The sequence below is a fragment of the Mustela putorius genome, unplaced genomic scaffold, assembly GCF_011764305.1.
Source record: "Mustela putorius furo isolate JIRA1106 unplaced genomic scaffold, ASM1176430v1.1 tig00000698_pilon_pilon_pilon, whole genome shotgun sequence".
NCBI classification, from domain to species: Eukaryota; Metazoa; Chordata; class Mammalia; order Carnivora; family Mustelidae; genus Mustela; species Mustela putorius.
Window position 1 is genome coordinate 6028115 of NW_025421449.1, and position 13902 is coordinate 6042016.

General features: G+C 49.0%; 1 protein-coding gene across 4 annotated transcripts in view; it reads right to left on the reverse strand.

The window, feature by feature from the left end:
• DUSP29 (dual specificity phosphatase 29) overlaps positions 1–13587 on the reverse strand; it is a 35069-nt gene extending 21482 nt beyond the window's left edge. Inside the window, exons 1-3 of one of the 4 annotated variants that reach the window (XM_004769362.3) lie at positions 13435–13473; positions 13190–13269; positions 1668–1895 (exon numbers count right to left, since the gene is read on the reverse strand). In XM_004769362.3, coding sequence (XP_004769419.2) covers positions 1668–1833 — 166 coding nt within the window. In that variant the 5' untranslated portion in view covers positions 1834–1895; positions 13190–13269; positions 13435–13473. Of the gene's footprint in view, positions 1–1667; positions 1896–5400; positions 5656–13189; positions 13270–13434 lie in introns of those variants that run through there. The other 3 variants (XM_045083512.1, XM_004769360.3, XM_004769361.3) reach the window with 3 other exon arrangements.
• Between the last annotated feature and the right edge of the window lie 315 nt (positions 13588–13902).

Below are 13902 nucleotides of genomic sequence, written 5' to 3' on the forward strand. Positions count from 1 at the left end.
TGTGGGTAAGAAGACAGGGAATGGAGGATTGTGAGGTGGTTTCCTTTTGAGGTGATGAAAATGCTTTCAAATGAGTGATGCTGGTTGCACAACTTGGCAAATGCAATAAAGCCGCTGAATTGTGCACTTTAGAAAGGTGAATTTTATGGAATGTGAGCCATATCTCAATAAAGCTACTATTTTAAAAAGAAAGAAAGAAAACAGTACAGGGAGTCTCATATACCCATCACTGAGGTTCCCCTAACGTTCACAATGAGGAAATGATTGGCTAAATTACAGGTTGGCACTACTACTACGGAATAGTAAAAGTACAGAATAGTACGATTCCTTCCCCCACTTAAAAATTGTTTAAAAGGAATGAAGCCCCTTTATACATGTGTATATGTGACCTCACGTTTGCAATAGTGTACATAAAATAATGCAAGTATGCAGGTGAGCTTAATACTGGTTACCCAAAAGAGAATTAAGAGAGAACAGAGGGAAATGGTGCACTTTGTTTTTACAACCCTCTCATTTAATTCAGTATAAAAGGGCATGTAATTTTTTAACGTTTCCAGTTTAAAATATTAAGAAAAAAAGGACAAGAGATGTTGCCCCTGGGATTTCCCATGACTAGGTAGTTGTTTCTAGGTTTTAAGCAGTCCCACCTGCAGGGGTCCTATGCCATCAGCTCCAGGGGGTGATGGAACCTGAGTGGGAATCGTGGGGAATGGAGGGAGGAGTAGGAGTGCTGGTTAAGATAAAATCTTCTGGGTTGGGCAGAAGCACATTTGAATCCAAGCCCTCCACCACCTCCTGAGCTGTAGACCTTGGGCCAGTGGCTTAACTGCCCTGTACCTTGCGGGAGCAATTAGATGTCCTCTTTCATTGAGCTCTTGTGAAAATAAAATGAGATCATTCATGCAAGGTGCTTAGCACAATGTCTGGAACATAGCAGTCAAATGATACCTAAATGATAGGTATTATTATTATTGATATTATTTATAGGAGATGTGTCCCAGTTGTTTAAGGAGTGGGAACTGGTGGCTATAAACATCTAGAGGAGGAGAAGATGACCTCAACCTTGCCAGGCCTACCATGCTTCCCAGCATTTAAGCTGATGTGCTCCCGTGCCACCAATCTGAGAACTGACTCTGTTCTTGCTGTATTATACCGAGCTAAAGTACAAGGCTCCATTTCCCAGAGTCCTTTGCAGCAAGGGGCAAGGGAGTTCTTGGGTGACCTGTCCCTCTGGAAAGATGCCCTTTTGCTCCTTCTTTTCTCTTTATGCTTCTGTGGCCTGGATCCATCCCACAGATGGTGGCTGGAGCCCTAATAGCACTCTTGGCCCATGTAGCAACTTTGAGGAAGGAAGCCACACCCTCAGGATGGTGGGGCAGGGGCACAGGAGCCTGACACCTTGATGCCCCTGGGGTGGCCATGCCAGCCGCAGCTCACCTTCCTCTGGACTTCTTTTGTATGAAAGAGCAATAAACGTCTATGTTGCATAACTCCCTTCTCTGGGTTTCCTGTACTGTGAATATAAACCCAGCCCTGGGTTCTCACAACACAACTAACCAAAAAAGCAACAACTCCTGGCTAAGAGCAAGTGAAGGGTGTGACCTTGGGCGGGGCTGGCTCCCTTCTCCTGGGTGAGGTCGGAGGTGGGGCTTGACCCTGACACTTACTCGTCACCGATGTAGAGCTGGGGCCAGACCTCGTTGACATGGGTGTACTGAGGACTGCCCTTCCAGAAGAGACGCTCCAGCTCGAAGGCACCTGGGGTGCAGTACTCCTCCTCTTCCATATCCCCCTCCCCCTTGGGCAGCAGCCTCTTGGCAGATGGGTAGGCATTTTGGAGGCTTGTCTTTGGTTCTCGGGATGTCATTTTGGAGCCACAGGATTTTCTTTCCTTCCTGCAAATGGTCATGAGAGAGGGTCAGGATTTGGGTTAACAGGGGACAGAGGTAGGGAATGGTCTTTACAAAAAGAGGTAGGGATAAGCTGACCTTAAGGTGCAGCAGGCATTTCCCATGCCTGCTTAGCTCCCACTTACTCTTCCCAGGCTGCAGGGGTAACTAAGGAGGGCCATGATGGCAGGTAAGCAACATGTCACTGACATTCCAGTCTCCTTCAGTGCAAGAGGCCTGGCGGCCCTCTGACATGGGCCAAGGGAGGTTTGCAGCAGACCTAAGACAGACTTCAAGCCTCAGAAATCCCTGTAGGCTGCTGGTCCTTTGCTTCTTTTCTTTTAGCTTTTAGCCCTGTTTTGGTGCCTAATTTTTCCCTTATCTGATTGGAATCTGCTGGCTCTGGCCATGGGTTCCTGCCATGCCAGGCGTGTGATTCTCCACACCTACAGGGAGCTGTCGGCCAGTGGAAAGGGCACACCTGGAAATCAAGAGCCTGTTTGATCCGAGCAGCCATGCACATTCTGGGAGCTTCAGGAGCCCTGGCGTGGAAGGAGGCTTGGCTGCCTGAGGTTTCCTCGATGTGTTAGGACAGTTGAAGGCAATGTTGGTGGCTCTCCCGCTAGGTGGTTGGCAGTTGCGCTAACTGGGGTCAGAAGAGATGTTCTAAGCTGGAAAGCTGTGCTTGCAGATTGAAATGCATATTTGGAGAGCTTGTCAGGCTATGCAACTGGAATGTGGAAGAAGAGTTTCCATTGTCCCCAAGGAAAGGAATTTGCTGTGGAATTGGGCAATATTTGTTCCCTGAGCTGAGTGACTGATGCATCTCGACTCAGAGATGCCCGCAGGGAAGCTAGGCTCTGAGACTGGCGGGGAGGAGAAAAGGACAGCAAGACTGAGAAACATGGCGTTGAGTGATGGGGAGGGAGTGTTATTTATTTAACAAATACTTATCTGGTACTTACTTTGTGCCAGACACTGTTCCAAGTGCTTTACAATTATTAACTCATTTAATCTTCTTAACAACCCTCTGAAGTAGGCATTATTATTATTATCTCTATTTTGCAGACAAGGAGAATTGTAAATTGAGAATGTCTGTAACACAGGGTCTCAGTCTTCTGAGAAAGAAATAGTTGCTGGGGGGAGGGGTGTGGCGAGGATGCAGTGTGAAGCAGGGCAGGCCAGGGATTTGAAGAATGCAAGTAAATTTGCTAGCCTGGGGTGCCTGGGTGGCTCAGTCGGTGAAACCTCTAGACTCTTGGTTTTTGCTCAGGTCTCAGGGTTGTGGGATCGAGCCCTACGCTGGGCACCACACGCAGCATGGAGTCTGCTTGGGACTCTCTCCCTCTGCCCCTGCCCCCACACACTTGCACACTGTTTCTCTCTCTCTCAAATAAATATCTTAAAAAAATAAAGTTTGCTAGCTCCAAAGACCAGTAGGATCATTTCAAAGGACTTAGAACACAGCTCAGAGAGGTTCCCACTAGTCAAAAGGTGACAATTTGAACATGAATAATAAAAATAACTACAATGGACTGAAACACACCAAACATTTAAATTATAACGATACTTGAAGCATTATTCGGTGTTGGAAGACATAGGGGAACTGCTCATTATTTTGAAGACAGGTAAGTAAAGGGAAAGAACCTAGCATCTGTTGTTCCTTTCTGATACAAACTGTACTACTGGGTGGATGAGGGAAGTTTGCTCTTATAGCAGTATTCCAGATAATAAAGAAGAAAGACAACCCCATTTTACAACATGTGACAGACTATTAGATATAGGCAGTTCTGCCTGTTCACCACACAAGAAGAGAGACTCAGACGTTGCAGACCTTCTGTGGGGGGAACACACCATCGCCATGAGAGTCTCGCCAAAGGAAAACCTGAATCTTAGCAGAGCCCTCAGAGTCTAGACCTAACAACCAATTTGCAGGAAATTCCAAGGACAGCTAAATTATACCATAGGCCCCTACCTTTTAGAAACACATATCAAAATATTCACAGATGAAATGATATAATGTCTGGGATTTGCTACAAAAATATTCTTAGGGAAAATGTAACAGTATATGGTGTATGGAGTGGGAGTAGAGGTGGTAGTAGGTAAAAGGCAGGACTGGACATGGATGGTGGTGGTTGGGGTTGGATGATGGTTGTAAAGTAGCTACTGTTTCTCTTTGTGTGTCTTTGATATTTTTCATTTAAAAATGTGAAGAAAAGGAAAGGGCTAAAACTGCTCTGAGGAACGGGATTCTCCCAAGTTCACAGCAGACAAATTAAAGGATCACTAGCTAGCTGTGTGTCTTTGGGGGTCATGGGAAGCCAGGATCTGTGACTTCTCCTGCAACATCCTGATTTGGGCGTGGTGGCAGCGGAGGTGACCCTTTGCCGGATTCTCTCAAAGTGTGATCTAAAGACTACCTCTGTTTTTTTGACTGTTTCCTTTGCTGTGCAGAAGCTTTTGATTTTGATGAAGTCCCCAAAGTTTATTTTTGCTTTTGTTTCCTTTGCCTTTGGAGACATAAAAAAAATAAAAAAATAAAGACTACCTCTGTCTGAATCAACCAGCACTTGCTAGAAATACAGATCCCTGTGTTACATCCTGGCCTGGGGCTAGGGGCCCAGGGGTATGCATGTTAACACGCTCCCAAATGAGTCTGATGGTCACTGAAGATTGATAGTGATTGCCCAAGAGTGTGGCTAAAGAGGCAAGGAGCTGGGGAGTCAACAGAAGGATAGAGAGGGATAAAGGTGTCCAGTCTCCTTCCTAACTTCTCACTGAAGGAGGGGCCCTATCTCCAGCCCAGAATAAGGTGCAGGACTGGTGGAGGAGAGAAGAGCCAGACAATGGCTGCTTGGTGTTTATTTCTTGAGCCTGAGGGTCTGACAGGTAGTGAAAGGATGGAATGAGTGAGCGGATGGACGTCTGGGGAGGAGGGTGAATAAGACCTGTGCTCACAAGGACTCAGCCAGAGCAGATGAGGCAGGACTGAGTCTTTCGGCTAATGGAGGAGGGGCGAATGTGAGCCATGGGCACCAGGCAGGACGGATAGTCTCCTGTGGTTGCTCAGGCCCAAACTCTGCTGTGAGGCCTGCCTGCTGGTGTTTCCAGTCACAAAGGGAGGAGTTGTTTCCAGGGATGGCCAGAAACTTCTATTACAGAAACCAGCCCAAACAACCCTGTCTGCCACTAAAGGAGGCTTTCGAGGGGTGATTTGAGGGAGACGCTGGAACAAACTGCATGCTGGAAGCCCTGCCTGCCTCCTCTGATCACAGAAGCTGATCTCACCCTTCCTGAGGCCGTTCCTCCACCATTACACTGGGGAAGGAGCCGTCCCCATCCCCATCTCCGTGCTGAAAGCCTCGGCTGGATTTCCAGACAGAAGAGGAAGTGGTGCGGTCTACTCAGAGCAGCTTGGCACGCAGAAGGAGCTCTGGGATCTATTATCCTCCAGGGCGCAGATTTGATGGGGGGAGAGAACAAAGCACAGAACAGTCCAGAAACCACAGACCTGTAATCTTTCCAAATCCTGAAGGCGGCCTGTGTGCATCCCTCTCTGCGTGGCTCCCAAATTTCTGAATCTCAGAGAGGCCGAGAGTGTCTGTTTCCCAGACCACAGCCAAAATGGAAGGGGAAGACAAATCTGTTCTGTTTGGTTTCCATAGATTCGACCCAGAGATTAACTGCCAAGGTCTCGATGACACACACAATATCAATCACAGGCTAAATGTCATAATGAGAGCTGGGCAGGTTGTCAAGAGAGGCCTCCAGGTTTCTGTTACAGCTTCATATTTAAAGGTTTGGTCCCAGGAAACCAAATACCAGCCTGAAGGCTACGTGGCCTGTCTCCTCCTCACAGGACAGCAAACTTGGGCTCCTTCCCGGAGGCGCCAGGCAGGTAATGTGGAGGGAAGCAGGTTGCCTATTTGAGAATAAAACAGACAAAACCCCCCCTAACTGTTGGCCTCAGGCAGGAGGCAACAGGGAGTGGCGGGGAGCAACTCTTCCCCTGATGGGCACAGCAGCTTGCCCTTCCCTGTGGGAATGCGAGCCCAGATTGTCTGATATTTTTATGAGAAGTCAGAAAGCCAGAGTTTTGTGAGAAATCTGCTGCTGTTCACATGTAGGCAGCTGAAGGAGATGTTCTCCTTGCCCTGTTCCATTTCCTTAGCTCAGACGGCTGCCATGTAAGTGGGCAGTCCCCTCACACTACACAAAAGGCTTCCTCCCTCAAGCCCCTGAATCTCCCTGCTGGAGGGTATTTTCTGGTCTTTGTGCTGGTTAGGCCTAAAATAGGAGGAGTTACCCTCAAAAGTTACTGTTCTTGAGGGGCAGGCGTTGGTAAATAGGTACCCCAGATTCCTCCCCGTTCAGTGGGACTTCGGTGGGAAGTCTGTTCTTCACAGTGTCCTGGAGAGGTAACCTGCTCACACTCGTCCTGTCTGGGCTCTCTTCCCTCCCAGACTCACCTCACGCTGCTCCCCACTCATAAAGCGTCTCCACATAAATAACTTGAACCCAAGCCCTGGTCTCAGGGTCAGCTCTCAAGGGAACCTAAGCTAAGACACTTTACTGCTCATTTTAAAACATTTGAAGATACTGAGATCACAGAGAATTCAGAGGCCAAGTGATACTTGACCACGAAGGCCTAGAGTGGCATTTCCCTCTGTGGAACAGTGGCCTTGACTTTGAGATGCTGTTTCCAGGAATAATTCACATAGGGACCCCTTGTTAAATCTGACTCCATTTCATAATTTTTTTTTTTAAGATTTTATTTGTTTATTTGACAGACAGAGATCACAAGTAGGCAGAGAGAGAGAGGAGGAAGCAGGCTCCCTGCAGAGCAGAGAGCCCGATGCGGGGCTCGATCCCAGGATCCTGGGATCATGACCTGAGTTGAAGGCAGAGGCTTTAACCCACTGAGCCGCCCAGGTGCCCCCATTTCATAATTTTTGATGGTACAGCTCACGTTTGATTAAAGGTGTCCCCTGTCCAATAAGGGAAGGCTTCGAATGAATTCAAAGCCATCATTTCGACACCGTGATTGGACTTTATGTAAAAACAAAACAAAATATCTTATTAGTTTTTTGGGTTTTGTTTTTGTTGTTGTTGTTTTTTAACTAGAAGAAAAATGTCAAAATGTCAGTGCTGTGAGCAAATGGCAGGACTCTGGGAGTTTTTTTTTTTTTTTCCTCTTTTCTATTTTGGGATTCTTTAAATAAATAATCATATTTTATAATAAATCACCATGTCTATATTTTTAAACTGTGCTGACCAAACAGAACATCTGGGCAGGAAGCTGCCTGTGACTTCTCTAATTTTTGATTTCCACTTTCTCTTCCTTGCCCCCGGGACCTGCCACTTTCCTGGGGCCCCTCCACCTCCCGTCCCTCTCTCCTTACATCCATTGGCTCCAGGCCCTTGTCTGCTCTCACAGCCCCAGTGATCACTGAAGATGCTCAGGTCTTTACTTTGCATCCCCCTTGAGTGTCACCTTTTTCTTGATAAAATGGAGCTGTAGTCAGAAGGGTAAAGTCAGTTTTAAAAACAAGCAAACATGCACAGCTGGTTGAGTGCCTGACTCTTGGTACAGGTTCAGGTCATGATCTCAGGGTTGTGGAATCAAGCCCCGCATCAGGCTCCATGCTCAGCAAGGAGTCCGTTTGAGATTCTCTCTCCCTCTCCTGACCCTCCTGCACATGCGTGCATGGGCTCTTTCTCTCAAGTAAATAAATAAATAGATAAATTTTTTTTAAGATTTTATTTATTTGGCAGACAGAGATCACAAATAGGCAGAGAGGCAGGCAGAGAGAGAGGAGGAAGCAGGGTCCCCACCGAGCTGAGAGCCCAATGCAGGGCTCGATCCCAAGACCCTGGGATCATGGCCCGAGCTGAAGGCAGAGGCTTCAACCTACTGAGCCACCCAGGCACCCCTAGATAAATCTTCTTTTTTTAAATAAAAAAAAAAAAAACAACAAATTAACAAAAATCCAACCTGAACTCTTTCTAAGGTGGAAGATGGGAGCAGCCAGGTGGAAAGACATATTAGTTATTTCAGTGGGAAAACTAAATCTCTCAGTAGACCCTTGAACCTGCAAAGACTGGCCAGGAACGTGAGCAACAGAACAGACCTCCTGCCTCCTGCTTGTCAAAAAAAATACCATTTGGGGACCCTTTGGATGAGGAAAAAATAAGTCCTGAAGTATGACCGGGAGGTGGTGGCCGGAAACAGAGAACTAAATTATTCTGAGCCTTCTAGAATATTCCCTGAAGGGGCGAAAGCCCCTGCTGGAGGGAAGAGAAGGAGGATGTGAGCCGCAGAGTGTCCAGCGCACACCATTTTGCTGAGAACAGGGATTCCTGGTGCTGAACTGGGCAGTGTCCTAAAGCTAAGTCAGCCCTCTCTTTGTCATCCTAAACCTTGAAACCATTAGATGCAAGAGACAGCCATGCTGGTGGTGGTTTTGAGAAATCAAAGGGAAAGAGGCTTGAGCAGGTGGAGAGAAGAGACCACAGGTTTATGAAGCAGCATGTACAATACTCACTAAAATAGTCAACACTGGCTAGGTGCTTATTTTAGGATGATGGGATTATATGTCATTCTTCTTTTTAAGGCACAGTCTATTCTAAACTTTCTATGTTGAACATGTATCACTTAAGTATATGAAAGAGGGAAAAAAGCCTATGAACGTTCTATTTTAGAACCGTTCTGGACAAAGTAGATGCTCCCCCTACACCTGTGGACTAAGGCACAGGAAGGTGACCTTCAGGACAAGCCCTGGCCAAGTGTTTCTTACATCTACCATGGCACCGAGTGCCCTCCCAGTAAGTGTGAGCTCCCCAAACAGAGCCATGCCCTCCTATAGGCTTCTGGTAGCAGAGCCAGGCCTAGGTCATGTCAGAAGGTCATTCTACGGACGCCTGAGTGGCTCAGTCAGTTAAATATCTGCCTTCAGCTCAGGTCATGATCCCATGGTCCTGGGATCGAGTCCCACATCAAGCTCCCTATTCAGCAGAGAACCTGCTTCTTCCTCTGCCTGCCTCTCCCCCTGCCTGTGCTCTCTGATAGACAGATAGACAGACAGACAGGTAGATGATAGATTGGAAAGAAAAGAAAAAGGAAGAGACATAAGAAAAGAAGGGGAAGGGAAAACTAAATAGGCACAGGGCCTTGGAAAAGGCCCATGTAAGTGTTGGGTTCTGAAGCTTTGGGGTAAATCCACCTCTAAAGGAAATTTCCTTCCCTTCTGACTGGAGACAGACCTCAGGTGAAGAGAGCAGCCCCCTTCCCCTGCCTGTGGTGTCCGGCCAACATCCTCAACTTGCCTTCCGTGGTCTTGCTTTAGCCTCAGTCAGCCAACAACAAGGGTGTTCCGGTGGCCCACAAATGGGCATGAAGTGTGGCCTCATTTCCTTTTTTTTTTTTTTTAAAGATTTTATTTATTTATTTGAGAGAGAGACAGTGAGAGAGAACATGAGCGATGAGAAGGTCAGAGGGAGAAGCAGACTCCCCGTGATGCTGGGAGCCCGATGCGGGACTCGATCCCACGACTCCAGGATCATGACCTGAGCCGAAAGCAAGTCGTCCAACCAACTGAGCCACCCAGGCGCACCAGCCTTGTTTCCTATTTGACTTTGCCTCACAAGTTAGGCCTGGCCCTGCCCTCCACCCCCAGGCTTTCCTCACACATCCCTCTGTTAAGCACCAGGTGTGGACTGGGCCAGAGAGATCTCTGCCTTCTAGAAGTTTTTGGTCTAGGAGAGCAGTTTCTAAAGTAATCTTAAAACAACCTCCTCTCCCTTTGAGGTCATTCTGTCTCGTGGCGCGTTTACCTTCCTAGTGCATTGGGATCATGGGAGAAAGTTCATCTGTATTTAAATGTATGCACACCACACTTCCTCCCCGACACCACCCAAGTTGGGCTTGGAATGCGCCTTGAAGGAAGAAAGAGAGTAAAACTGTTACGGTGGTGGGATAAGTTACTCTGTTAGAGAGTAATACCTTCTGGGGTATGTGAAGGTCTAGAATTTGGCAGCAGCGAACGTACATAAGTAAACATATTTTTAATTTACTTCAAGTCAGTGCTTGTCTTTATGCATCTTAAACCTATAAAAATGATCCCAACAAGGAAATAAAAGTTGTGGATTTTTAAAAAATTAAAACCTGGACGTGAAAGCCCAGGAAATTTTTGTTGCCTATAATTTAATTCCTAACGTATCTGACACAATCCAAGTTTAACAGATTTTTTTTCTTTTCGATTCTGGCAAGCATGTTAACAGGAGGCAATTATGTGAATTAATAGAAAATCCTTTGATTAAAAAAACAGAAAAGCCTTCATTTAAAGAGGTAATTTAATATTCCTTCTGTGATGGTGTTGATGTCATAACTTGTTTGATTAACTCTTCAAATGGTTTCAAAGTGCTTCAGGGTGGTAATTTATGAAGTCTTAATTGATTTCCCCAATCTTGGTGAGGCAGAGTTGAGCCTCCCGGAAACCATGAGGAGGCTGGAGGCCTGTACCCGGCTTCCTCCTCTCACACATGGGAGCGGGCTGGGGTGGACTCTACCTCTGTGGCCTGGACCCCAGTGAGGGAGAAAAGGCTCTGGCGCTGGGGGCAAGAGACCATGACCTCTGACCAGACCAACTGTGGTTCTTGAGTCCTAAGCAGCTGGGTTTTTCACTTCCTCTGTGGATGTGTGGAAATACTGCAGGAGATTTCACAGCTCATGAACTCAGTAATAGATGGCCTCTTACCCCACAAATTTCTAGAACTATTTCTCCCTGTGCGTCACCCCAGAACACAAGGCTTCTGTGAATGGGAGAAGACAAACTGGGGTAGATGGTGGAGGTGCAGCCCTCGCCATGGGTCTGCCACCGCTCCGTTTCCCTGTCTAGGCTTCTGTTACTCAGTAGGCCTGTCTCGGTATTGTACAGAGGCGGCCCTGGGCCATGCACTCACTTCTTGGAGCTGCCGCGAATGCTCACTGAGTAATCAAGGCCTGGCAGGACCCCAGGAAATAATCATACAGTTGTTGCCACTATTGTGTACCTGGGGATAATCTACTCTCCAATCTCTTAGACAGTGAACAGCTTCCCCCACTTCACAGATGAGCAAAATGAGGGTCAGAGTTTAGGAACTCGGTACCAAGTGGTATGACTGGGGCTCTACCCACCAAGCACCCCCACCCGTGTCAACAGAAGGTCACTGTATTCTTGCTCACAAGGCTTACGCTCCCGAGGGCGGGCCTGGGCCTTCCATTTGTGTGCCTCCAACCCCAAGGTGCATCCCAGAGTGGTGTGTAGTCGTGCAAAGAGCTCTCGCTGGCCTGGACTTTGGCTTTCTCATCTGTAGAATGGGCTTAATATCCACTTCGCTGGTTGTTGAACTGAAAGAGATAAGTCCTTGGCACATCGACAGGGGCTCAGAAAACATTCCATGGAAGGGAATAAGGAAGCACTGGGGAGGCTGGACGGGGAATTCCCAACTGTGTCGGGAGCTAAGTTCTGAGCCAGGAGTAGGGAATAGTAGGTAGAGCGTTTGGCCAAGGCCAAGGGTTTCTGTAGGGTATGGTGGGGATGGGGCATAAATAAGCCTGCACATCTTCCTATGGGTAATGAGGCTCGTTTGCTCATGTGCTAAGTAGGAGCAAGGCTTCGGGGAGGAGAAAGGACTCTCTCCAGCCTGTTGACATCTGGTGGCCATGCCGGGCTACTGTGGGACTTGGCCCTCTATTTACTGCAGAAATGGGGGGCCCAGACCATCAAGGGTCCGTGGGGGCAAAAATTCAAACACCGTCTGCTCTGGGGTCAGGCTGCGGAGGACGACAGGAGCAGTAACCCCGGCACCACTCCCTGGAGTGGCTCTTCCTTGGGGGCCGGGCCCAGGTTGGAGTTCGGCAACAAGGGAAGCAGGGGAGTGTGAGGTCATCCCCACTCTACCCCACAGGGGAGGAACCAGAGCACAGTGCCTGTGCCGTCAGACTCGAAGGTACACACTGCCGCTGTCTGGGCTGTGGGATGTGGACAGTCCACTCCACTCCTTTGGATCTCTGCTTCCTCATCTGAAAATGGAGACGGGGAGGTCCCTCCCTCACAGGGCCGTTCTAACTCTGAGGAACAAATGAGTTCATGCTGAAAAGAAAAGCTTTTGGAACCGTGCCTGCCTGACCTGTTGCTAGTACCGGCAAACATTACAGAGCCAAGCCCCGCTGCGTGGAGGTCAGGCGGCCCCCTCCCCGAGTGAACTCAGCGGGGCCTCAGCAGGGTTAGGAGACACGCCTCAGTGCCCTTGCTCTGCTCTTCATCCCTTGTGGGGTAGACAAGAGCCACAGGAATGCTACCCTCAGACCCAGAGTCCCCTCCAACCCAGTGACACCCCAGGACTGACATGTTCCCAGGGAGGGCTTCCAGCTTACCAGATGGGGGTGAACCATGGCCCCCCTTGTCACCCTTAGCACAGATGAAGATCCCCCTATCTCCTCAGACCCTCTCCCACATCTCACCCCCTAAACTCAGGCCCAAGTCTCTTCTCTTGTACAGATCTCAGCTCGGAAGTCCTTCAAGCATTGTGTCTAAGTGTCATTGGTGGGGCCAAAGTGATTTTCTCATGAACAGAACAAAAGGGGGCCATCAGTGAAAGGTCAGGGCAACTGAACGAAGACCAAGTACCAGGGACACCCAGGGCCTGGGCCTGAATGAGGAGGCCCCTCCACACAGGCACCTCACTTCCCCTCCCTTCTTACTTGGGTGCTTTTTTCCCTTGGAACGTTTCAGCTTTCCTGAGAAGTCAGAGCCCCCCACTCCCCCACAGCTCTCAGGTTCCAGGCCCGTGAGGAGCCACCGGGACACGGGACAAGAACACCAGGATCTACGGGGAGAGCCCTGGCCTGAGAGGCAGGACGGCTTCCCACGTTCTCACCGACACATGCATGCTGCTGTTTTGGCAAGTGGCTCTGTCCCTTGGTGATCCAGTCCCCCCGTCTCTACCAGAGCCATCATCCCCATCCTCATCCTCCCACCAGAACTGGGAAAAGCTTTGAAAATGGTCACTCCTTCCAAATGATGCTTAGTGTTATCCAGAACACAGAAAAATTCTCATCCCTGGAATTCTGAGTCCTACACTTGTAATGTGTGCTGCCCTACACAAGATGTGAGTTCCTACAGTGTGTGTCTCTCCCCTCCTGCTGAGATCTCCTTCCCCTCTGCTGGCTGAATGGACGAATGTAGAACCTTGCTGGAAAATGATGTGTGACCCCGTGGATGCAGTGCCCCACAAGGGGCCGCTGAGCTCTGACTCACCCGATTATCCATTAGAAATGGTCACTGAACTGGAAACTCAGATTAGGAGAGAGGGAAGCTGAGAACATTCCAGGGATCCTCTAGAGCAAGATAGGGCAACAAGACGCCTGTCACACTAAAAAGATGTCAGCTGTTCCCTGCCACTCTAGAAACAGAGTCAAAAGGGGTCTTCTAGCCCCCACACCCAACCCCAAAGAACATGACGGGACGTGACAGGTGTCCGCGTCCCCACCGAAAGGCCTTACCTGTGTGTGCTGGGGCCTGGCTGGGTCAGGAGGTGCTGGTCTGTGGGGCGTGTGGCAGCCGCACTCCCAGCCACCTCCACTGGCATCCAAGAACCTATTTTTAGGGTTAGATCTGCTGACGCTGACCTTGAGTGCTGCCCAGTCTGGGAAGAGACCCGTGGCATCTGCTTGCAAAGTGATGGGCCAGTGTGACCTGAAACCCTCGACTTTGGGAGCCCTGTCCCTGGAGCCCACAGGCTCGTCCCTGGCCCAGTGACAGAGGAGGGACACATGGCCGCCCAGAGTGGACACAGGCAGGGGAATTTCCCAGCTTTGTCTTCTCGAGATGGATGAGGCCAGGTGTCCGTGGGGCCCTGCCCTGGGCTTTGTGCCAGAACAGCTGGAACAGCGGAGGTTTGCCAGCCAATGGAGAGCCTGTGGGAGGATTGAGAGCACCCAGACTGGAGAAGGGCTGTCCACTCCAGTCTC